General features: G+C 38.7%; 1 protein-coding gene across 1 annotated transcript in view; it reads left to right on the top strand.

The window, feature by feature from the left end:
- The first annotated feature begins 6,441 nt into the window (after positions 1-6,441).
- The window catches only part of LOC148021790 (ABC transporter B family member 19-like), a 65,052-nt gene continuing 44,344 nt past the window's right edge, over positions 6,442-27,149 (top strand). Inside the window, exons 1-5 of the mRNA XM_087697304.1 lie at positions 6,442-6,770; positions 7,146-7,200; positions 19,179-19,354; positions 19,624-19,824; positions 19,919-20,178. Of these exons, the coding sequence (XP_087553430.1) occupies positions 6,504-6,770; positions 7,146-7,200; positions 19,179-19,354; positions 19,624-19,824; positions 19,919-20,178 (959 nt within the window). The 5' untranslated portion in view covers positions 6,442-6,503. The remainder of the gene's footprint in view (positions 6,771-7,145; positions 7,201-19,178; positions 19,355-19,623; positions 19,825-19,918; positions 20,179-27,149) is intronic.

Raw genomic sequence — 27,149 nt, 5'->3', positions numbered from 1 at the left:
TGTACTCATGAATGAGTAGTGCCTTGAGCACTCAACCAAGTGACATGACACTTGGTGGTGTGGAAAATGGTGTGGAAAAAGATGACTAAGATATAACTTGAGAAAGGGCTAAAGGGCTATGCTATGGTATTGTGTTATGATGGTGATGATGGTGTATGATTTTGGAGTTTTTAGAGAGGATAGCATTGATGCTTCATGGTGAGGTGTTCACTCTATGTTTTGGGTTCAAGAGATTGGAAAGGGTGGAATGGATGAGGGTAGAGAAGGAACTGGAGATGACAATGGAGTTACTTGAAAGGGTGGTGTTTGTGAAAGTAGGTGCCTCAAGGGGCATCACCTAAAGGTGAGTCAAGAAGTTGGAGGTATGAGCATGTTCAAGAAGGATAAGCACTAGGAGTAGTCTAAAAATTAAGGAAAAGGGATTCTCACAACAACAATTGTAGAAGGCTATGCTCAACAACTCCTCCTTCGAGTCATGAGGTTGCTCCCTCTCAGTCCTACACATAGTCTACCATGCAAAGGGCCGACATTGATTCTCATGGTAGAGGCAAGAATCTCTCCTCACCCTAAGGCGTTTTCCTAATCCCCTAGTGTATTTTATGTAAGAATTTAGCAATAAAATTAGTAAGGCACAAGGTCTCCCTAGTGTATATGCCAAGAGAGAGCTCATGCCACACCCTCAGACCCTATAGAGAAGGTGCAAGCACTATGCCCAAGATGAGGCTCCATTGTCGTGAGGTAAGGAGAGATGTTTACATGACTCAAAATGCTCTTTGATGAGTCTCTTAATGTGGTTGAGATGCCCATTAAGTGATCAAGTAGCTTCTTGAAACCCCATGGTCTAGTTCTCCCCGAGTTTGGTTTCTTCAATAGACTCCACAATGGTGCTAAGCTACCCCCATCAATACTCAAGAGTATTCTAATAAATGACTTAAATTTTTTATGTACAAAATAGTGAATTACTAACCCACAACTGTATCAACAGGCTCAAGCTCTGAAGAAGTGAGCTGGTGACTTAGACTAGGTCTAGGAAGCCACTACCAAGCTCTCTATCATGTTTGTTTAGATCAATCAAGTGTGGGAAAATTGTGGCTGGTTCAAAACTTAAAATTTATCAACCAAAACCTACAATTCAAGACTCAAACCAGTCTAAGTTAATGGATAACCCAAAAGGGCCAAATTATTTGTTGTCATGATCGAAAACTAGCTCACTAGTATCTCAAAAACCCTACAAATGCATATAATTGTGTGGGATTCCAAAACTAAGCATTATTCAAAGAGAGGAAGAGAGATAGAAAAAGGATGGAGTCTCTGGCAGTGAACCCTCATCTTCTTCATTATTCCATAGATGCATAATAACGCACAATAACAACTAAGTCACACACTACAATGAAGAGACAAGTCACAAACCGACCGCATAAACTAACTAGGGTTAAGTTAGGCCAACTCATTTATTATGCCACACATGATAGATGATAGCTAAGGATATAGTTGTCCAGTCATTGAGACCAAGCTTCATTCTCAACACTCCTCCTCAAGCTTGAATAACAACTAAGTCACACACTACAATGAAGAGATAGGTCACAAATTGATCACATAAACTAACTAGGGTTGAGTCAGACCAACTCATTCATTATGCCACACATGATAGATGATAGCTAAGGCTATAGTTATCTAGTCACTGAGACCGAGCTTGATTCTCAACACTCCCCCTCAAGCTCGAGTTAACTGTTTCACTCCAAGTAGCTCTCTAAAGTGGAAGAACTTATCTCTACCAAGTGATTTGATAAACATATTAGCTACTTGGTCTTTAGTCTTCAAATGAATCAAGTTTATCTTCCCTGCAAACACCATCTCCTTGATAAAGTGATAATGTACTTCAATGTGCTTTGATCTAGCATGGCAAACTAGATTGCTAGCAAGAAGCACACTACTCGTGTTGTTGTAATGGAATATGGCTTTCATGTCCATCTATATACTCAAGTCATTTAGTAGTTTCAAGAGCCAAATTGCTTTACATGTAGCTAAGGTTGCACCTCTATACTTTGGCTCTATAGTAGAGAAATTCTATCATACTGCTCCAATTGATCATACTGCTACCAAGTCTAATGGCATAACCACTAGTTGATCGTCTATCATATGCAAACCAACCCAATTGAACATTTGTGCATCCTATCAACTCAAGTGGTTTTCCATACTCATAAAATGGCCATGCTTAGATGTACCATTAACATACCACATAATCCCCCTAATTGTATCCAAGTGAGGTTTGCATGGCTTCTACGTCATAAACTGACTAACCAACCCCACTAAGGATCTAAGGTCAGGATACGTACTGGTAAGGTAAATAAGGTTACCCACTATCTTTATGCATGTAGCATTCTCTATCTCATTGCCAACATCAATTCTAAGCTTTACATTCTAGTCTAATGGGGTTTCCATGGACTTATAATCTAGCATTCCATATTTAATCAACATGAAGTGTAGTCACTACCTCAATGCCAAGAGAATACTTCAGCTCTCCCAAGTCTTTCACTTTGAATACAACCTATAGCATAGCAACAATACTAGAATCATCATCCCTAGTGATGATCAATTCATCAACATAAATGGCTAAGAATACATAACCTATCTCCATCTTCTTAGTAAACAGACTATGATCTACATTTCCCATCTAAAATCCAAGTTGCTATAAATACGAGCCAATCCAAGCATTCTAAGCTCTTAGTGCATGCCTTTTTCAACCTACACACATGATTAGGGTAATCATGATATACACAATCCTTGAGTTGTTCCATATATACTTCCTCAATCATATCCCCATTCAAAAATGCATTTTTTATATCTATATGCCAAAGTTTCTATCTCTTAGATGTTTCCAAAGCAATTACAAATCTTACAGTGGCCATTTTTGCAATTGGGCTGAAAGTTTCCTCATAATCAAGGCCATACTATTGTAGATAACCTTTGACAACCAACCATGCTTTATATCTCTCCAAAGATCCATTTGCTTTGCATTTGATGTTGTCAACCCATTTGCAACCAATGGATGTTTTGCCTTTAGGCAATCTAACCATATCCCAAGTGTCATTTTCAACCAATGTAGCATATTTTTCATCCATAGATGTGCACTAATTTTCATCAACAACAATTGCTTTACTAAACTTTGTCGGCTCTTTATGACCCATTACTTTTGTTATGTGAGCAAAGTGTCTGCTGAATATCTACCGTAAGTCTAGCTTTTTGAGACTCTCTAATCTTTTCAACTATCATGCACTATGAGATTCCCTCTCATGAGGTTGTATATACTTGTTTTGCCTAACTCCAAGCATAGTCATTGACGGTATACCAAGCTCGCTGTCTAAGTTGTCACTCCCAGGTGACTCATAACTAGAAGTGGCCCAATAATATCTTCAAATATTTTTCATTTTCCTTTTTCCAATCTCCCCCTCACTAACATATCCATGTCAATGGACATAGAACCATGACTACGTAAATGTTTTGTCCATGGATTGTGATCGTAGAAGATATATCATATGTGGGTCCACTCATAGTATTACTAATAAAAGGATAAATTTTAGCATGAGTATCATTGGCTGTTCCATCACAACCACATTTGGACCTCCATACCATAAAGCTAAGACATACTAATTTAGCAATGCTAATAGCGACGTCGGTCTAAGAAAAAAAAGGGTAAAAAACCCAAGCATGGCATTTGCCACCGCAAACATTTTTGAGAGAGAATAAGAGAGATTGTTGCCTTGAGAGGGAGAGGGAGATGAAGAGGGAAAGAGAGAGAACGAGAGCTTCTCGCCGCCGTCATTACCACTGCCATATGTGAAGAAGAGGGAGAAGTGCACAAGGGAGAAAGAAGGGATGACGCAAAGAGGAGGCAAAGAATCCATCCTCGGGCATTTGTGGTAGGAAAAATACCTCTTCTTGTTTTATTCTTGAGTTTTCTTCTTTTCTTTTGTTTGTTTTTCTTTGTAATGAGATGCATGAGAGAGAGAGAGAGAGAGAGAGAGAGAGAGAGAGAGAGAGAGAGAGAGAGAGAGAGAGAGAGAGAGAGAGAGAGAGAGAGAGAGAGAGAGAGAGAGAGAGAGAGAGAGAGAGAGAAGGAAGGAAGGAAGGAAGGAAGAGGAAGAGAGAATGAGAGATAGAAGAAGAGGAAAGATAACAAAGAAAGAGAGGAAGAGAGAAAGAGAGAAAGAGAGAGAGGAAGGGAAGGAGAGAGGAGAATGAGTGAGAGAAACAATGGGGGGAGAGAAAAAAAGAGAGAGGCAACAAAGAAAGAGAAAGAGTGAAAGAAAGAGAGGGGGAGAGAGAAAGAAACGGAGAGTGAAAGAAGAGATGGACAAAAGGGTGAGGTAAAGAGAGGAAGGAGAGTGAAAAAAAAAGAGAGAGCTAGAAAGAGAGGGGGAGAGAAAGGAATGGAAAGAGAGAGAAAAAGAGAGATAGAGAGAACAACAAATCATAGAAGAAGTTACTATCAGGCATGTAAGAGTACTATTAAAGTCTAGATAGACCCACATGACTTATCATTAAGCCTACTTCTCACGCTTGTACACATAGGGGACACGATTGAATGATGATATATTGGGTCAATTAGTTAATGTAATTTAGCACCCAATCATTGGCCAAAAGGTAGCCATTGAGTTCTCTACTAACTACAAGTGGATTGACCATTAATACACCAAGATGCTAGAGAGGCCATTTTTGCCTAAGATGTTCATGACCCTTAGAATACTTAAAAACAATCAAGCACCTACCATTTAAAGAATGAAGGCATGTTGTTTGAAAAGCTAATTATATGTGAGCTAGAAAATGCCATAAGTATAGTCATGATTGTTGTAAACACAAAAGCTAGAGACAAGCATAAAAGAGTGATCTCCAACAGTATGTGAACTAAATTGAAAAAGTGATGCAAGCCCAAGAATTGGCCCCACTACACCCTTGCATTCTCCAACAAATCCCATATGAATGTTGGCAAGTCCAAATGATACTATTTTCAATGGTTTAACATGTTTTGATTCACTAGGTTATTGTTGTGTAACATATGTAATTAGATGGCGTGGGAAAATCTTGATCCCTTGCTTTCACACCATGCCATGCCTATGAAAAATATATGAGTGAAGGACATCACTGGTCCATGGAGAACCATGGAGAAGAAACTAGTGTATCTAGTCTCCAAGTTCATTGAGACATGTATATACACCTAAAATAGTGTGCTAACATGCATATTTTGATTCTTATATTTGGTGAGTGAGTGAGTGTGTGTGTGCGCATGCGTGTGTGCCTGCGCGAAGTTTTTTGGCTTACTCATATATACATAAGGCATAGCTTCTCTTCTTAGGATTTTCTATTTGCCCTTAAGTGCACCATATTTTCTAATTGCAAGACTAAATGTGGAATGTCTTTGCTTCCTCTTCCTCTTCCTCTTTCTCTTTGTCTCTTTTTATTTGTCTTTTCCTTCTTCTCTATTTCTATTTTTCTTCTTTGTCTTCACTTTCCTATGGATACCCTTAGTATAGGCGTGCTTTAATCATTTGCAATCACATTGCCATGTATGTGGTGGGGAATTGGGAGATGCTAGATTCGAGGTCTACACAATGAATTTTAGAACTTTTTCCCGCATTGACGAGATCGGAAGAGGACTGCAGGAGTGCGTGTGAATAGCGACCCAAGATGAGTCCGTTTGACTCGTGAGAGAGGGAGAGGGGGTATATATGTATATGTATACACAGAGAGTGTGTGAGTGCGCTCGCGTGTTCGTCGCATCTGCAAGAAATACAAACTACGTAGACCAGAGAAACGTTGCAGGATGCAAGAAGAGACAAAACTAGGCGAGGCAAACGACGCTACGACGAGAGAGAGAGAGAGAGAGAGAGAGAGAGAGGACGACTATATTGTTAGTATGTGTATGTCTTCTACTATTTGGGAATTTTGTTGTGCCGCTTCTATGCAAGCCCTCCTCTCGAGGGGGGCAACACGACTATAACAGAAGCTGGCCGCACGTTAGATCAAAGAGAGATAAGCTCGTTCTCCCTCCCTCCCTCCCCCCCCCCCTCTCTCTCTCTCTCTCTCTCTCTCTCTCTCTCTCATTCTGGGCACAGATCATAATCGTATGTTCGAGTAAAGCTGTTGCAGTACTATAACAGAAGCTCGCCGCACGATAGATCAAAGAGAGATAAGCTCGTTCTCCCTCCCTCCCTCTCTCTCTCTCTCTCTCTCTCTCTCTCTCTCTCTCTCTCTCTCTCTCTCTCTCTCTCTCTCTCTCTCATTCTGGGCACAGATCATAATCGGATGTTCGAGTAAAGCTGTTGCAGTACTATAACAGAAGCTGGCCGCACGATAGATCAAAGAGAGATAAGCTCGTTCTCCCTCCCTCCCTGATCCCTCTCTCTCTCTCTCTCTCTCTCTCTCTCTCTCTCATTCTGGGCACAGATCATAATCGTATGTTCGAGTAAAGCTGTTGCAGTACTCTGCATAGCTTATAAGCTGCCATGTCCAACACACAGCAAGCTGTCGGCGTCCAGCCTGCATCCAAAATCAAAGCAGACAATACCGCATCTGATCAGAAGGCCGCAGCAGACATCTCCTTCCTCAAGCTCTTCTCATTTGCCGATGGCCTCGACGCGCTTCTCATCGCCCTCGGCTCCATCGGCGCCATCGTCAGCGGTCTCGCCATGCCGGCCGTCCTCCGCGTCCTCTTGAAGTTCATTGATGCTTTTGAGAAGGGGCAACAAGCGTCGGCCACAACTGCAGCACAGGTAGCTCTCAATTACCTGCATTTAAACTGATGGTCTTTGTGCACTATTGTGTCCAAGGCGCACTGTTATGTACGCCATGAGTAGCAATGGCACCATTAATGCTTCGCTGAGCAATGAATCATTGCAATCGAAGTGAAAAACCACCATCAGCGTGCATTCAGGTTATATTGCTATGTGTATCATTGGAACTGCAAGTGAAGTGAAAGGCCACCATCGGTGTGCAAGCTTGGTTATATTGCTATGTGTATCATTCGAATTGTTATGCTAAGCAATGACTCGTTGCAAATGAAGCGAAGCTATCGTGCCATCACTCAATATATGTATCTCTGAGTCCTACTCTAGTAACTAAAACAAATTCTACTTGAATACTTGCAGTATGCAAGCTATTTTCTATACATTGGTGTCATCGTCTGCATCGGCTCTTTCACAGGTGAAGTGACATGCTTTTTCCTAAACATACAAGAATCTAACATGCCAGTGTGAAACTTGATTAGTAATGGTAATGTGAACTTCAATTAGTAAAGAGTATTCAACTTTCACATGTGTGGATTGATAGATTCCTTCTAATCCAAAGTAATCTATGTTTCTTATACTGAAAGACCCTATTTGCTTCCATGCTATGTTAACATGTTGTGTATTGTCACATGTTGACTCATTTAAAGAGTTGTTCATGTGGGCAAAAGTGTTGGAATTAGTGCTGCAAGAATACATGCACAAAGCTTAGAAGAGAAGAAGCTTGGGAACACACAATACAAAGTGTATTGAGAGGTATTAAAGTAGAAGATTTACAAGAATAAACATGCCCCTGAGTGAGTAGACATATATAGAAAGTTGGACAGAAAAACCTCTTATAGAAGGAAAAAAGTACCCATACGTCGTTCCTAAGTATTCACATACATTACTACTAAATACTACAAGATACCTACCTCATATCGATGTTCAAAGCATCGCAAATGTTCATTAAAAAAATTGCCCCTGTTGTTGCTAAAAGCATCGGTATAAGCGTCTCTACAAAATTGTCACAAAGACTGTTGCTATGACGGCAATAGCAATGCGTGCAGAGAAATTGGAGACACTAATAGTGACATTTACAAAGAAAAAAACAATTGTAGCAGGGTAGTAAGCTACCTTGCCACATATAGCACTACGTGCTGTATAATATTCTATAAATGAATTACATGTTGGATATGTAATGATCGTCAAGATGAGTGCAAAATGTACTTGAACCCACAAGATCGATGCATAGAATAAGTACAAAACAGCTTCTGAAAACTCATGATATTACATGGAACCATGGAGAGAGAGGAGAGCCAAAACTAACATGGAATTCTATCTATAATTATCACAAGATATGATTTTATACAAAGAATGATAAGTACATCTAAGGAATAGTACATGGAAGACGTCTATATGGATCACAGGACCAAAAAAGAAGAGGGTATATGCTCTACGAATCCAAGCGCAAGCTACAGATTCTCACCATCAGAAAGCTCGTCTCGATGCAAAGGAGCATCAAACGGACTTTGTAAAATAAACAACTACACATCGGTCCACCATACATAATGCATTTTTTTAAATAGTAATTACGCATAAGAAAGATTATTGACTTAGTAGGCCATCGCATGCGTACAGTCTATCGATGAGTATAGTGAGACCATGTCTCTCTGCATATTGAGTCTCCAAGCCAGTGGGATCATGGTTTATGATGAAGTGCTACAAAGAAAACAAAATAGAATTGTTAGAAACATGATTGTTTGTACAAGTGATATTGCAAATAAGAAAGCAAGAATTAGAACTTACAAAGTCCTCTAGATAAGTCATGTGGCCACCACTCCCTAGATAATGCACAACTCCTACCTCCAATCATACCCTCACTGCCTCCCACTATTGTCGTCAATGTCTTAGAGAATTTGTAACCTCCTCCATGAGTCTGTGTCAATCATCTATGTCTAGCCACTCGGGCTTTGAGGCACTACTCTTGAGTGCCTTACGTGCGTCCGATTGTCTATGTGACATGTATATACACATACACTCCATTATCCACCTAGTGAAAAACCTCTCTGTTGCGGTAGGCACCAAAAACTCATCATATAAGGATGCCACTATATAGTCCTTGTTCCCCTCGGATATATTCTTCCAATGGTCTAAAATGTTATGCCTAAAAACTTGTTGGCACAACTCTCTCATGCGAGACATCATGCACCTCCCCTCATCATTCATGATCACAATACTTGCCTTGTCATCTACGAGGTATCCATACCCCTTTGGGGTATGTCTACGGTGTATCCTCTCCCACCTATAACTGCACTCTTGGGCATAACTAGGAGACCCCTATACATCTGTTGTATCCACGAGAGTAGTATCTCTTAGAGTAGCATCCATAGGGGTGTCACCTGTGCAGATGACTAACGGAGTCATTGGAGTAGATGTCCCCACATGTGTGACAAATCCTAGAGGTGACATGTATCCACCAGAATGATGAGACGGAGACACTGCATCGATGCCCCCATAATACCTACTTGAGCCACCCTCTTTTGGAACTTGTATGAGAGTGAGGAGTAGTACCACTATTTGAAGCCAATCGTGGACTCACAGCATCCACATCTCCGCAACACCCCCCAGAACCACTCCCTCCATCCGCTTCCAATCTAGAGCATCAAGACTCGTCTGTTGGAAACCGAACCATTAGAGCATAACAAAGTAGATCTCACGGAATGGCCCAATGGTGTCTGAGACAGCTCTTGGTCTGTCATATCTCTGAATCGAGCCATTTGATTTGGAGACATATGTGTGAATATCTCATGCAACTCCTCGTCGCTCATCCCTCAACACATCCTATTCTCCAAATATCATCAAAGGTAACTTGCACCACAAATAAAAAATGATATTAGCATAATCAATATAAAGATTTAAGTAAAGCATGATAATATAACTCTGAAAAAAATGATGCTACTTAAAATGCATATTCTAAAGTACCCTTAAAATTCATCAATGAATTGAGTAGGCGGATGCAGTAAGTATGACCTAGCCCATGGTCCCATGTTAATCTCCTAGCACAACTCTACGTACACTGGAAGGTCTATAGATAGGTCACCATAGAAGGAGGAGTCCACTTCGTTCTCAAATAATTCATGGCCTCATGTCTTTTTATCATTGTTACTGGTGTTTGCCTCCTCTACACGCTCCAAGCCCTCTTCGACCTCCACCCTCTGCAATATCAACTCCTCCACGTGCATACTCTCCTCATCTCCGCTAGGAACATTTCTTTCATCATAGACTCTCACACTCTAAGGAGCTGACAGCACAACATACCACCATCAAGGTTGTTTGGAAAATTACCCATTTAAAATCACATACAAGTGATTCAACATTTGTAACTATTATGTGTCATAATTTTTATAAAAAAAAACAGGTCATGTACATGTTCACAATGGGTCGACAAGACAAACGCGTCATGCAGATCCATTCATCTTTTCACAGAATCTATTTCTAGAAATCCAGATGGACATCGCCAAACAGTGGTCCCAACTCCTTCCAATACCACTTTGAACCACTGTACATCGAATATGATCATGAAGAAGCTACAATAATCCCTAATGAGATAACACTTTGCAAGTTCCCAAAATACTCTATCTCATCTATAATGGTGTTTGGATCCGTGGCTCATTATCGGCTCTCTTGCTCAAACTTTGCTATGACACCATAATCCGTTGTGGAGCGCATTTTGTCGATCTGGAAATGTCGCCCGTACGACCATACCACACTGTAGATTTTGTATTGTACATTGAAATGGTTAAATTAGTTATCGTATATAAAATCTAAATACAATAGCTTATAAAACATGCGGTCACCTTCGAACTACATCCCCTCAAGAATTTCCACTCCTTAGTAGAGATCTCCATCCCTTCGCGAGAAGCTACGGTCAAAGTTCCATGTAACAATCGCATAGACATAAATCGTAGCATCTCATCCATGCCCTCAGGATGTCGAATCAGTCGATGCCATATATTGTGTTGAATTTCCAATCATGCTTCTTTTCGATCTTTTCTAGCCTACTTATACCTAGCGAGCCGCCACGTCTCCATGGATGCATGATGCAACATACAAAAACGATTCACTTTCTCCTCCATTGCAATATCCATCCTTTTTTCTACCCCATTTCCAACCACCACATCTCCGATCAATCTATCATCATCCTTCAGTGACCATAGCATAATGTTGTCTAAATCCATTGTTGGTAGCCACTGTGAAATATGCACTTCCTCCCCCAACACCAACCAACCTTCAGCCATGCTACCTTTTGGTCAAGCTTGTTGTCGCACAAAGCCCTTCAGGGTTTTCATGAAGAGTTCCAAGAAGAACATCCATCGCGTATGGACGAGTCCCACAATCTCCACTTCATCTACAAGATGCACCAAGAGGTGAGTTTATATCATGAGCATGCTGGTGGAAAGATACTTCTCAAAGAGATAGATCGTCTCCACTGCTTCCCACCTTGTAGATTCAATAGAGGATGTTTTGATCTTCTTCTGTGAGATCCATTCCACTAAATTCAACATGTAAATCACATCGTGTATTTCTGGAGTGAGGCATCTCGCAATCGCGATCGGTAGTACAAACTACCACAAATGAAGAAGCATTATGAACACCAACTTGAACTTCCATGATAGCTTGAGGGAGGGTTGAAGAAGAAGAATGCATATAGCCCTCTCTTTGGAAAAATGCCCTCCATAAGTGCTTCACAACAATGGGCAATGAGTTACTAAATCTGTCATTCCATTGCTATACTTATCTAGCCCTACTTCAAATAACTCTAGACTTGTCCCCAATTATTTATCAAAGCTGAGTGAGTCATAGGAGTGTAGAACAAATTTATATTTCATGTAGCTTGTTTGAATGGACTTTTACGTTAGATAATTGAAGCTAGATATGAACCAAGGCCTAGGGTATGATCCTATAAACTAGATATCAACCTTAACACTTAGCAAAATCCAAGAGATAAGCTAAGAAACATAACTGTATATGGTATTATGGTAAAGCTCATGGGACAAAATCCACAAGTCATGAATCAAGAAACTAGCAACACAAAGATCAAGGCTCTTCATAAAGCCTCCATAAAGCTAAGAGTCATGCATGATTATATACCATCGTGTTAGGTGGACATGAATACACACTCATGTTAAGTGGGAGGATCCAAGCTCCTTAAAGGAAGAATCATACAAATGGCATGCCAAAGATGTGGCCAAAATTAAGTGTCCACCTTTTATGCATACATTTTATGCATGCTACTTTTCAAGATTTTAGCTACTCCACTATGCTTGCTTGTAAATATATTTTCTCATGTACATCAAGCATATATATACTATTTGTCAACACACTAAAAGTAAAAATATCCCCACCACATTACAATCATGTGCCATTCAAGAATTATAGATGTTCAATAGCTAGTTGGATTGGAGTGTGTGTGAGTTATGGAAGGTGAAAGGTTCAATATCCAAAGTGTTCAATTTTGTGGTGCATTACCTTGCATGGTGTTTCTACCTTTGAGTGAAAATGGAGTGTTACCCATGAGGTAACCTATCAAATAAGTAATGTCAAAATGCATTACATTGCTATTGAAGAAATGGATGTAGGCCATCAACCATGCTAACCCTAACTTGAAATAGCTCAAAAATCATGGCGTAATTTTAGGATTTAACAGTTGCTCTCCTCACCTCCATTTTCCATCAATGATCATCAATTGAAGCATTGTTCAATCATGAAGTAGCAACTCGATATTATTCTTGGATAAGACCGAGTTCCATTTCTTGATCTTCTTAGCATTTAACTCTCAAAAACTCTAATACATAGTAGGGGGCAGCCATTTCTCCATTTTCCATTAGTGATAATCACTTAGAGCATTATTTAATCATTAATACACAACTTGATATCATTCTTGGATAAGATTGAGTTCCATTTCTCCATCTTCTTGGCCTTTTCACTCCCAAAAACCATAATACATAGTAGGGGCCAGTCATTGAATCTTCAACAAAGCTTCAAGATTCCTCGAGAAGGCTTTATTCTCTAATCACAAGACTTATCTACAACAAGCATCAATCAAGAATACAAAAAGAATGGAAGAATTGAAGACTCTTTTAGCTAAGATTGATATATACAACAAGATTTGGAAAAAATAGTCATTTAAGCCCATTCTCTATTATTGGAGTGCTCATATTCATTATGGACTATTCAAGAAAAATAAAGGAAAGGTGTTTCTAAAGAATCATGTTCATTGGATCAATCTATATAGCAATATGACGTTCAAGCTTCAATAAGCCCCATTATATGACGTATTCTTCATAAATCTCTTTTAAATCTCCCTAAAATCCTCGCGCTGGGCCATTTTGAATCGTTATAAAGAGATGTAGAGCCATCAGTGAGTCCTATTTTCATGACATTGGATCATTAGAATCCTTCCAGCATCTCTTAGATCTTCATTTCAACAAGAACCTTCAAATTTTCTATTCTAATCCTCCAAAGTTTTCTTCCAATTGACTGATGATGCCATGAATTCAATCTTAGTTTGATGATGGAGTTTCTTTCTCTTGATTGAATCTATTTATTGAAGGAGGTAATCAATGAGTTCACTAAATATCATTGAAGCACATTCTATCAATCCCAACCCCATTTCAATTTCTATTTTTGAAATGGGGTATTAGTGAGTTTCACTGAAAATCATCAAGGCGCATTCTACCAATCCTAACTAGTGAGTTTCACTGAAAATCATCGAGGCGCATTCTACCAATCCTAACCCCATTTCAATTTCTATTTTTGAAAGGCTCTTTTCATTTCATTATCCACTAAGGAAAAATGTGGATGGTAGGGGAGAGAGTGGGACAAAAGAGAAGCGACCCTCCCTCATTATTAAGGATCTTGAAGGGGTGCGACTAAACAACCCAAAGAGGGCCAAAACAAGTCAATCATTGACACATGGTCAAAACAAAGCAAATACTGTTACTTAGTTTTGGCTAGCTACATTGAACCTTTTATGAGTTTAGAATTTTGGATCTATCATATGGAGGATTTGCAAGTTCCTTTGACTATCACTATTATGGATAGCACCTAGTATAGCATGATAGGGGTCTATGTTTTGGGTTATTTGACTTAGATACCCATATCGATCTCCAAATTCTATTGGATCTACCTTTTGTTCATATTATAACCTTCATTTGGAGCTATTAAGCTCTTGGATTTGACCAATTTTAGATCCAATGTTGAAATAAAGAATGACTACAAGCAAGGTGATACCACGAGCAAAGCTCCCATCCAACACTTCTCAAAGCAAGCACCTATCAAGTGATAAGCTAAGACAAATGCACTCTAAAGGCCTACATTATAAATGCATTGAGAAATGGTTACCCAGTCACGATAGAGATAAGTGCAAAGCAAAGAACTCCAAGACAAGCATGATTATTTTGGATTTGGATGAAGAGCACAATGAGGGAAATCCACTTCTAGTAGAAGCATCACCTATTAGCAACAAGGAGACACATGATCTTGTGTTCAGACTCATGATGAGATAGATAACTTTCCATTTGATCAATGTAGTTATTACATAGATGATTCATTGAAAGAGACCCACTCTTCAAAGTTGCCTCCTATTGATGAGGATGGATTAATTGTATATGAGCCAAGGATTATTATTGGGAAGAGACAAAAAGTTTTAAAGAATAGAACCTTGCTAGAGTACCTCATCAAATGGTGTGGATTACCTAAGGGAAGAGTTTACATGGCGATCCTCTTCATATCTTAACTCTTTTCCTTGGCTTTGCATGAATTTACATGAGCTTTCTGAATAGGTCAACTTGTTGTTGTAATGAATTTTTGTACCAAATTAAATTGCTATAACTTCATAAAAAATTATAGTTAGATATCCCATGGTGTATACTTCATTAGGAGATGTCACTTGGGCAAAACGAAGCCCTCCAAGGTATGTATAGATACCCATGGTGTCTACTTCATTAAAAGATGTCATATGTGCAAAATGGAGCACTCCAAACAAAAGTTATGGCTCTTTTGCTAAAGCAACCCTATTTTAACTATATGTATAGTGTTTACAAATTTTTGTTTCCACTTGTGCCTCTATTCACCACATGACTTATCTCATGGCATATGATCAATAAAGTCTCTTGATGACATGGCTTCCATCACTATGAGCTCTCTCATTATATATTGTAGTTCATTTCAATTTTGAGAATAAACCTTTGTCGGGGTGGGATGGCTTGTAGTGTAGCAATTTTTAGCTTTGTCTTTATACTAAACCAAGGGAAATGAGGCTTTAGCATAAAAGATGGACATTTAGCCTTGGACACATCTTTGGCTCATCATTTGTATGATTCTTCCACTAAGGAGGTTGGAACCTCCCACTTAACGTGAGTCTGTGTTAATGTCTACCTAGCATGATGGTGTGTAATTATGCAGGAGTCTTAGCCTCGTGAAGAGCCTTGTTCTTTGTTTTGCTAGTTTCTTGGTTTCAACCATGGATTCTTTGTCCCATGAGCTTCACCACAATACAACCTATGGTTATGTTTCTTGCCTTATTTCTTGTTATTTTGCTAGGGGTTAATGTTGATTTTAAATTTATAAGAAGGGTTCATTTAAGTAATGTCACACTCAAAGAATAACATGGATAGAAAAACTCTCACCTAAAAATTTTGAAAGGTTTTTGAATAAAAAAACTATATATTTATGAGTAAAAGTTGTATAAATTTTGAAAGGTTTTTAAATTTAAAAACCTATATATTTATGAGTAAAAGTTGTATAGATTTTAGAGTTTCAAACCACATTTTTTACAATAAAAAATTCATAGTTTAAAGCCTTCTTTGCCAAGCTTTTGACATCTACTTCATAAATTGGTAATTCATGTTACCTTAAATATTAAACTATAATTAAAGTAACTCTCATATTTGCTATAACAGGGACAATTTGACTAATGCTCAAATGCACCCAACAAAGAATTGATGGACTTGAAAATCATGAATTATTTTGTCAAGTCAATTAATTGTGACTTTCAATTGTTTCAATTAAGCAAGATCAAGACTAGACAATTGACAACAACAAACCTATTATTGGTAGTGTCTTCAATAATGACAAGTGATTGCATAGTGACTTGATTACCAAAATATCAAAATTTCAAGTTAGATTATTCTCTATTCACTATGAATTGAAACCATGAAGGGCTCCCTTATGGGTTGAGAATTATATAAACCTTTTGCAATCATCAACTCAGCTCTTTAGTCTTTGCTTTTACCAAGTTGATAGTCCCTATGGTAGACTATGTACTCTCCTTGAATGCATGTTGTATTAATGCTCAAACAAACAAAATCACTAGGATACATGGATGGTAATATAGAAAGATCAAGTTGATTGGTATGTAGATAAGGTGGGTGGAATGCACACAACTCAAGTTCGATAAGGTATGGTATATAGATCAAGTTGATTGGTATGTGGATAAGGTGGATGGAATGCACACAAATCAAGTTTGATAAGGTATGGTATATAGATCAAGTTGATTGGTATGTAGATAAGGTTGGTGGAATTCACAAATGAGTTTGATACTACCATAAGGTTATGACCTTACTAATGCTCTTAGTAGGACTCTCTAGGTCAATGTTTTGTCATTTATAATAATATTGAAAGATTTCTCTCTTCCTCTTAAGGGGGCATTGCCAATCAAATTCTCACTTTGGTAAGATCTAGTAATCAGTCCAAAAATAGAATTTGTAATGTGGCTTGGATGGTCCAAATGCCCAAAAGCCAGCTATCATGTATATGATTTAAACAAGGCAAAGTGCATGTGTTCATTATGAAGATATACAAAAAAAAAGTGAGTTTTATGATGCAACTAATGAACACCTTGGTATACACTAGACTTTTGACTTGGTCAACTAGTGCTCTATTGGCTACACATGAAAACCTTTGTGGAAAATTATGAGTGCAAGTCCTTGCAATGCCATCTCAATAAAGCTAAATGTGCAAACAAGCATGGTAATTACATCCTTGTCACCTTAATGTTGGTCTCCAACCAACTGTAGAGTATTCAAAAATGCAAATGAATACTTCAGCTTGTCACACTCTAAAGATAACAAGGAACATTTAAGCCAAATTTTGTAGTGTATTTGCCTAGGCAAATGTATTGCATAGTTTTTAGGCAATCCTACATTGTTCCTCTCACAAATAGAGAGGATTTCTTGTGATTGAACTATGAGAATGTTGCTTTCATTGTGACTAAGTTACCAAGAAAGTGCATTAGGCTTGAGATCTTAGAGGAAAAGAGAGAATCTTAGCTAGTAGTGTTATAATAACCTTTTTTTTGAATATTTAATTAAAAAACAACATCATATGTTGCTATAACTAGAGTTACAAAGCTATATAATCGATTCTCCATGCCAAGAGGAGAAGATTGGTTAATGTCCATACTCCATCCATTATACAGCTCATATTCCATGGTTGAAACATACAATTATTGTAGTAAGAAGAGAAGAATGGTTGTCTCTAGACTTGGGCTACTCAAAATGAGAGAGAAAAAGCCCCAAATAGCCAAGATAAGCTTTATAAATGAGTAACCAACAACTAGTACTTAATCATATCTCACTTTTAATTAAGGGCTAATTAATGACTTGGTTATTAATCATAAGTGAGTTACTCATTGGACGAAACTTAAGCTTAGGGTATGCTTTATGACTCAAGTGCCCTAAGTTAGTTGCTAATTGGGCAAAACTTTGAATATAACTCAAGTCTAAGGTACAAAGTTTTAATTTAATGAAAGTTTCACATTGCGTTTTCTTACTTTTGCCTTACTCTTGAATTGCATAGATTATACACTTGTCCATTGTGTAGCTAGTGCCAAATCCTTCATTGCCGATGTAAATGGTCACCATGCCAAGAGCTAGGGGCTAGAATTAAAGTTCATTTTAATTAAAAATCTTGGTAAAGCTTAATTAAATCATTAACCTCATTTCTCGTTTTAGTGACAAAAATATTTGAATTGCTAGTCTCTTTGTTGAATATCTACTACGAGCTATCTAGATTGCATAATGAAATATTAAGTAGTAAGTGAATTGTCTATTTTTTGCAAGCAAACTTTCAAAATTGTAATTTCATTTCATCCTTGGAACACCTTGAAATCAATGGACAAACCGACATAATAAGTCAAATTATGGAGAATGTGCTACTTCCATATGTTCCATGTCATTAATCTAAGTAGAGTGTTATCTTCTACAAATTGAATTTGTGTATAATAATAGCACCTATTTAGCTACATGTAGAGGTTGTTCATGTTTATGTATATTTATGAGTCAACACCACCAATTGCCATTGGACTTAAAGGAGCAAAATGCAATCACATTGACTTCTTGTTTGTTTTATGAGCCAACACTACCAATAGCCATCGGTCTTAAAGGAGTGAAACTGTAATCATGTTGACTTCTTATATGATATAAAAAGATGTTAACGATTTCATGGGAAAGCATAAAAATAGCATAGGATTTTTGTTTCATGCTAGCAATATTGTACTCCTTTTGTACGGTTTAGAAAAGTGTACAAATATACTTAAAAGTATTGAAAGGCTTTTATAAGCATGAGCATTAACATGGTGACAAATGAGTACAAATCACCTTACCACTAAGACGTATTGTACCAATTTGACTTACTTTGAATATATGAGTCCATCTCATGTTCAATGTAAGTTATTTGAAAGAATCCTTGGTCCAGTGTGAATATATTTTCCCGATTGAGGAAGCCTTATACCTGAAGCTACTACTTAATTTTTGCTATTAGAACATGGATCGATTCTTGACTATATGATAAAATGACCCCAAAGAACTGTGCGTCCCAGATATGTAGTGAATTTGAAACATTGCCAAGAAATAGAAACAAGATGGGAGTTGGTTCGCTCACTCAGGTATCCTCCTTGATCGTTGCTTCATGGATGTGCAAGAGCAATAGGCTTCCCCATTCCTAACATAGTGAAAGTGAAAATATCTATATTGTTTTTTGTATTGTGATCTTCTAAATTGGTCGAGATAGCCTCCTACATTGTTTTGCTTGGTATTATGGTTTGGGTTTGCTTTGGTTTGGTTGGAGGACTTGCTACATTCCTTGACTAGGACCACAAACTACCTAGTTCCCTCTTTAACTCAAAAAAGTAATAATTACAAATAGTCACATTGTAAAAAGTCTAGGCCATGTGTGGTTTCTTACATTGGAGAATGCAAATTAATTCCTAAAACATTCAGAACGAGTTGTTGCAAGTTTTGTTTGAATGTCCATGTCCCGTGACAGCATCCCATGCTACTGCAATGGTGCGGTGAGCAGGTGATTCCCCGTTGAAATTGACGTAGGCATAAGGGCAATGCTTGTTGGGTGCAGAGGTGCTTTGTTGGACTTACGCGGGAGAGCGACAAACGTTCAAGATGAGGTCGATGTATTTAGAGGCAATTCTATTTCAGGACGTACAGGAGTTTGATTTGGCATTCCAAACAGGCGAACTGATCGAGAGCATATCTTCTGACATCCTGCTGGCACAGGAGGCCATTGGAGAAAAGGTATGATGTTACCAATACTAGAAACTTGCTTCATGACACCTGAGACGGAAGTATGAGTGGCCTTTCAGCCCCATAACTTACTAAAGAAGGCAAAAAAACACAGATATACCAGCTTAAATTGTTAGAAGCTCAGCTCAAGTTTGTCAATTATTGTGACCTCATGTGCTTCATAATTCTTTATTCATGTCTTAAAATCGAAAGCTCAATGAGATAATCTTACTTTCTGAGGTGATGAATCTTTATAGCACACTCTCTGTTGGAAAGTGCAGATGGGGAGTGTCATTCATTTCTTGTCCACTTTTGTTGGCTGTATTATCATGGCCCTCCTTACAGTTTGGCAGATGGCCCTTGTAACAGTAGCTATCATTCCATTACTTACTGCAGCTGCGGCATTACAAGCTTTTATAATAACTAATGTTTCCTCAAAAAGCCAAGATGCATATGCACAAGCTGGTGGTGTAGCAGAGCAGGTTAATGCTGTACTTGATCAGAAATTTCTGTTGGATTTTTGTTGCATACGTCATTGAAGGTGAAACGCACTAATTTGGCTTCAAATTCTGGCAGGCTATTGCACAAGTTCGTGCTATTTATTCTTTTGTAAGTGAGGCAAAGGCAATCCAAGCATACTGCAGGGCACTTGAGCACGCTCAACAATTTGGTTACAAGGTGGGCTTCAGTAAGGGACTTGGAGTTGGTGCTATGTTTTTAGCAGCATATGGAAGCTTTTCTTTGCTGGTGTGGGCTGGAAGTGTGCTTATTTTTCAGGGTAGTGCCAAAGGTGCTTCAGTCCTGATAACCATGTTCAATATCATAAGTGGGGCCATGTACGTACCTCCAAACATATCGGTCCAGTCTTTTTTATTTCATAAGCTTGTTTTTTTGTTCCTATCCTTTCAATCATGCCTTTGATAGATTTAAAGCCTTTAATGTAATGAAGCAAAGACAAAGGAATGTGGCTGGGATAAGAATTGGGCAAGATATGTTAGTAGTATACCAAGCTTATTAATGCAAAATGGGGGCCGGGGCATCCACATACTACTATTTTCTGGCCATAAGGCTATGCTCTGGGCTGACTAGAAGGTAGTTATCTTTCAAATAAAGTTTAGTAACTCTTTTGGGGGCCAGTTAGCTTCAGCCATAATACCACTGGTTATTGCCAAGGAAGTATCACCTATATCCAATAGTAGGTGATTTGTGCAAGAGTGTCCAAACTAATGGAGAGACTTGATTAGGAGCAAGAGAAAAGCTAGTGGGTACACTATGATAGGGTGAGGTGGAAGCCTTTTGAAGATAGATGAGTAGTTGGCCTAGTTAACACCTTGTATCTCAATCGCTTTACCAAGAAGCGCATACCCAAGCATCCTCCCTCATGCACTAGTAGTTCTCCATGTTACCTTTGGCTCCTTTAATCCAAATGATGTTGAGAAATCAACAATGTTGTATCTAGAGAGTTGCAAGGACGAGGCAAAACTGAATAGAATAGATTGATGTGATTGATGGATATGAAAGTACAAGGCTAGGTATACACCCAAACCTTTTGACCCCATTAAATGGTTGATAGTTTAGAGGGTGTTCACCCCAATGTGTACACACAAACACACTAAGGTATGTTTACACACAGAGGTGATCAATAACTAACCAACCTCCCTTCAAGTCATGGGTGAGTGAACTCATGACACCAAACATAAAAAGAAAATGGAAAGGGCTTACCTCAGAAGTGACAGTATCTCAAAAAATTCGGATAGGAGATATGAAAAGTAGAAAGATATTTGGAATTATAGCTAGAACATGGCATGCTCTTTTGACAAGCCTAAGCACGTGAAGTTGTGAGAGTGGTAACGGAAGAGGAGCATGAACATGGAGAGAAAGGAGAAGAGAGAAAATAGTAGGAATGGGAAGAGAAATCTGCATTGAATTTGGAAAGAATGCTGAATACAATGATGGACTAGTCAGTCCTTGCATGCAGCCCAAAGCTTCAGTGAGGGGCCAGGGCACCGGATCAGGTTGGAAAATGATGACAACACCGGAGATGGTGACGGAGACAAAGACGTGTGCAGCCAGCAGCCCTTGCAAATGACCGAGAAAAACACCAAACTTGAAGCGTGCACTTGCCGAAGAGGAAGAATAATAATTTTCCCCAAGTGTCCACTAGCTATAAATAGCAAAAGTCCCCCTAAACTAGCTGATCAGCCAGCTAAGCCACTAAATATGGCAGTTGGCCAGCCAAATCTGGTGGATCAGCACCAGATGTCACAACTCTATAAAAACAGAATTTGTATCCTTTTTTATTAATTTATCTATATAATGATTTATTAAATTTATTTCCTTTGCACTAATTAGATATAAAGAAAAGTGCATTGGAGCTGGCCACTGATGAGTGGTCACAAGTTATGGTGGACCCACACGGTGGGTTAGAGAAAAGATAGTTCACACTTCCACCTATATGACCCGATTGGGCACCTGTGACTAGAACTCACGCATATCAGGGTTAGACTCGCACACAGAAAGGATTGATGCCTTGAAGTGTGGGCTAGATCCACCAGAACAGACAGTTACAATCAACAAGATGGCATGATCATGAAATGCTTGTATAATGTGCATGTGTGGGCTGAAAGCTTGAAATGCACATTTCTTTGCATAGGAAAGTCACATGAAGATTCGGATACCATTTTTGCGATGTACACGGAAAAAGCTTTCATATGATACCCATATTGGGGGGGTCCCTAAATTCTAGGAGATCCCTAAATTTTAGGAGGTCCCTAAATTTTAGGAGCCTCGAATTAGCCTAAAAATGCTAGTTCTAAAAAATAGGGATGTCATTCTAAAAATAGTAAGTTCTGTACTCTGACTGTGCTTACTAAATTTGGTTGTTTCTATTCTTGATAGTATTCAACCCGAAAAGGAAGGCCATAGAGAAGAGACAAGTGTCAAGACACTTGTCACACAAGTTTCCAAGTGTCCCACCACTTGTCACATCTCATGACATGTGGCTGGACACTTGTCTTGTGCTACTCCACTTTCCCTTTTTGTACTAGCTCTCCCCTCTCCTATAAATAAGAGCTCGTTTTTCTTCATTGAGCACCATTTTTCTTTGCTGTAAACTCATGTACAGTACCCACAGATAGCTAGAAACTTGCCCCATCCATCCCCATCATCATCCCCCACTTCTCCATTATCAAATTCCTCCATATTCCCTCTTCTATCACTGTTGTTTTACAAGACAGCAAGCTTGTAAATTCATTACAGCACCTCCTTCTCGAGCTCTTTTTTTCATTTTAGCTACAAGAAGCAAGCCCTATCCATGTACTGCTGATCAACGATGGAGAAAGGCTGAATTCCTCTTTTTCTTCTCTCATACTGTAAAGAAATCAGTTCTTATCATTGCATAATAGATAATGCATGTGTGTTTGTACATCTTTGCATGATCTTGTGAGAGTGAGAATTACTTCTTCTCACTCTCAGGTTGATTGTAACTGAGCTCTTCCCTAAGGGACTTGGGTTGAGCAGAAATACATTCCTTCGGGGGGGGTTTGCCCATCTTCAACCCTCAATCTTGTCTCCATTACTTTTACATTTTTATGGCTGTAATTTTGTGAGTAATTTTCATTTTCAGCTTTAAGTGTTCATTCTCTTTTCTATTAAATCTCGAAAACAAGCAAATATCATAATTGTTAAGCATACTACGTTGTTCGGGGCGTTTACACCAGAAAATGCTGATAATGTTGACATGGTAGGGAGAAAATGATGACAAGGCTAGTAGGGCAGACCACATCCTATAGGGGCTGCACAGGCTGACAAGTTCCTGGCAAATGAAGAAAATGCACATCTCCATTGACTGAGAAAAGAAATGCATACTCTGAATAGAGCTGCCACCTTTGTCAAAGCTCCTAATATCCTCATCTGACTCACACTGATGAGGCTTACAGGTAGGAGATGATAGTACATGACAAACATGACTGCTAACATTCTATCTTAGCTCCTAGATGTGGTTGAAGGCCAAAGAAGATGCGAATCCGAGGGTGATAGGAATAGTGCCAATGCTAATGAAGTCTGCCAATGTAGATTGCCGATGAAGAAGTTTCTCTCACAATCATGGGAATCCCCCTTTGAAACACTAGGGGCTAGGAAGCCCATTGTCACGAGGATATGAAAATTTATTGCTTTGCTTTAGCATTTGATTAAAAGTTAATCAAATGTATCTTCTTGCTCTCTAAGAGCCTCCTCCTCTCAATGGCTGGAATAGACTTCCATTAATCCCTAAAAACGTTTTTCTCACTTGCATGGGCAAGTTTTGCTAAGTGGTATTCTTCTAATCCCATTTTTCAAGATTATCCAACTTATTAAATTAATTTATAGAATATTAATTTTGAAAATTGATTTAATAATTGTCTTCCAAGTATCCTTGAGCATTTATTAGCCCTTGGACTGGCATTAATTAATTAATTAATATCTAGTCTCTAATGTTACCACTAACATTAGTGGCCAATAAATTGGTTTAGGCCAAAATCTAATATCCAATATGTGTCAGACATAACTTGTTACAACTTTTATTAAAATTAGCCTTTCTTCCGTGGATGGGTGGTAATTCACTAATTACAACTTAGTCATAGCGGTAACATTTATTACAAAACTAAGAAATATAAATTAACTTACAATCTTGGACAATGGACACCTTGTTGGCCCCAAAACTTGGCGTCCCTTTTGGTATTTATTTAACTTAATTGAAGTAGAAGTTGATATACAATGGGATTTTTCCAAAGGGCGGTATTCCAACTCTTCTTGCTGTCCAAAATGACAAGCAAGTCTTTAATTTGATTTGCCCCTTGGTTTAAGTAGTCAATTGGTTTTCACCCGCTTTGATGGAGATGGAAAATGCCCCAAATTCATTGATTTACTAGTCCCTCCACTTGAGTTTGACTAAAAACAACTTCAGTCCTGTTGAATCCAAGTCTTGGAGCTTCCAATTTTTGGCATGCTTGTTGAGGCTACTACTAAACCTTAAGTTCAACTCTGCAGATTAGAATTTACAGCAGAGAAATCTGAAATTTCTCAACCTCTGGTGATCTCAATACTGTAATATTCGGAGCAAGGCTATAGAAAGGTTGGGAGATGAGAGAGAATGCTAAGGAGAGAGAAAATTCAGACTTTCTTTGCAAAGAACCGAAGAAAATTTGTCATTTAGTATCGCTGTCATGTCTTAACAGCTTGTAGATGTAGAGAACTGAAGAAAATCAGTCATTTACTATTGCTGCTCTATCGCAACAGCTTATAGATACTGTCATTTGTTGTTGATTGGTCTTTTCCTGCCCAGGGCTGTCCCAGAAGGTCCTCCAATGGCTGCAAATGAGGCCAGTAGCATCTCCTTCCTTTCTGTCGCAGGCCGAATACACTAAAATACCTCTGTTCAACCTCTAAAGACGTTTTTTAATCTTTCATGGGTATTTTTGACAAGTGATAGCCTTTCCAAATGGTTATTCCAGCATTATTCATAGTTATATATTAATTTTCAGTCTTTAAATATTGAAAATTAGTCTAATAATTATTTTTGTGCATTGCAAAATAATTTCACTAGCCAATAATTAAATTGGCTAAGTAACTTCGATTCCTAAGTGTCTTTGCACCATCTTTGATCATTAGATTGGCGTTAGGTACCATTAAATGCCACTTCTCTAGTGTCACCAAACAACTGACACTTATGGCCAAATGAATGACCTAGGCCAATAATTAGCACTAAATACTATCAAGACCTGCGCAGTATAACTTATAGTAACTTTTGTATTTGACATTCCGTGATTTCCTTGGGTCCCAAGCTCATAAATTTACTCTAACCCTAGTTACACCTCACATGTGCAACATTTACTTAACCATGTGATTAAAAATTAATCCACATGTTAAGTGAGGTTTCAAAAATACATGTCAATACTAAATGGAGCATTTGCATGACCAGCATTCATTCCTTGAGCCCCATAAGCATTCAGGAGTATAGATGCAATACCAAACATACTATTTTGTGTCCTGAGCATCAAGTCAATGCTATCGCACAGAGTTTTGCATATTTCCAGCCATACCCGAATACATTGGTCCTTGCACACCATGCATTAGTTGCTGTATACCATAGGGATTTGTGCCATACATTCCGGTATGCGGTCCTTGTCCAACCATAGTATGAAAAATCGTGCTTCCACCAAAATATCCTAGCTGCCCTATCATAGCATGCATGCTTAGTTGTTCAAAATGCATTGGATTGGCACTTCAGTGATGGCCTTGTATTTGCATTCCTTGCCCCGTACGAACTATTTTATTTCATTAGCATCTTTGGGAGCTTCAAATGAAGGGTTTGCCATTATCTTCGGTGCATCGTGCTGTCCCGAAGATGTAAAAGATATCTTCTTCTTCTTGCCTTTGTTGTCTTTCTTTGGAGCATTTAAAAATCACGTGAGTTGAGTATCCTTTGCCAATTCAGCAAAGAGATTCGTTGCTGTCCTCATCCGATTCTTGAACTGGTTATCAAATTTCTCTTCACTTTGCTAGTCATCGGCTTCTTTATGTCTTGAAGGCTATGCATCTTGCCCAACAATAACATTTTCAGCTTGCTGTCCATGGTTTGAGCCTTGTCCAAGGTTAGGCATTGTATTTCTTTCATTTCCATATGAATGTCCATACTGAGAGGTATCATCACTGCTTGAGTCCATCTCATTATATGAAGACAAATTCCTATAATTCCTCAGTTGAGAGTAAAAATCAGCACTAACACAAAGCTTTGGCTTGCAATCAGGTGCCTCGGGCCCACCAAATCAAGGGATTAAGTGGTAATCCTAGCGATGGAACCGTGAAACTAGCCTTCCTTTCGTGGATGGTTGGTAATTCCCCAATTAATACTAGCCATACTTGAATAGATTGGGCCGTGCACACCACGCATTGGTTGTTGCATACCATAAGGTGTTGTGCCATACATCTTCATATGCGGTCCTTGACCCACCCACCATAGCATGGAAAGTAGTGCCACCACCAAAGCACTTTGGTTGCCTCATCATTGCATGCATGCTTTGCCATCCAAAAAGCGTTGGATTGGCACTTCCAAGTTAGCCTTGCATATGCATCAATTGCCCCACTTGCATCATTTGCTTATGCCCACTACCCACATTTGGAACATCATGCTATTGTATTGGCTCTTTCTTTGGTGCAACTTGCTATCCCAAAGCTCTTGAAGACGATCTCCTCTTCTTGCCTCACTGCCCTCCTTTAAGGGTTTAAAAAAGTGCATGAATTGAGGATCATTTGCCAATTGCACAAACATTTCAGCTACCGTTCTCAGCCAATCTTTAAACAGGTCATCAAATTCCTCTTTCTCTTGCTGGTCATCAGCTTAAAGGGACCTAGAAGGACCCACATTTTGGTCTAAACCAACATTATCAGCTTGCTGCCCATTCTACGTGCCTTGTCCAAGATTAGGCATTGCATTTTCCCCTTCATCATGTGCATTTTCAAAATGAGATGCATCATTTTTACTACTTGATCCATCTCACCATTTGAAGACATCCTTGCTGTAATTGCTCAACTGAATACAATTTCAGCACTAGAGCAAAGCTTCTAACCTTCAGCCAGGTGCCTTAGGCCTATGAAGTCATGGGAATTAATGGTATCCCGGAGATGGAACCATGAACTAGTCTTTCTTTTCCAATAGGGTGGTAAAAAACCTAATTAATCGATAATCATAGCAGGTAATTAATTTACATAAACTAAAATGCACACTTTACCACTTTAGTCTTGGACAATGTATAGCGTGTTGGCTCGA

The sequence above is a fragment of the Lygodium microphyllum genome, chromosome 17, assembly GCF_053477565.2.
Source record: "Lygodium microphyllum isolate KBCC chromosome 17, Lygodium_microphyllum_v1.1.10, whole genome shotgun sequence".
NCBI lineage: Eukaryota > Viridiplantae > Streptophyta > Polypodiopsida > Schizaeales > Lygodiaceae > Lygodium > Lygodium microphyllum.
The sequence above is the reverse complement of the archived record's forward strand: the minus strand, read 5'-3'. Positions and strand labels throughout refer to the sequence as shown.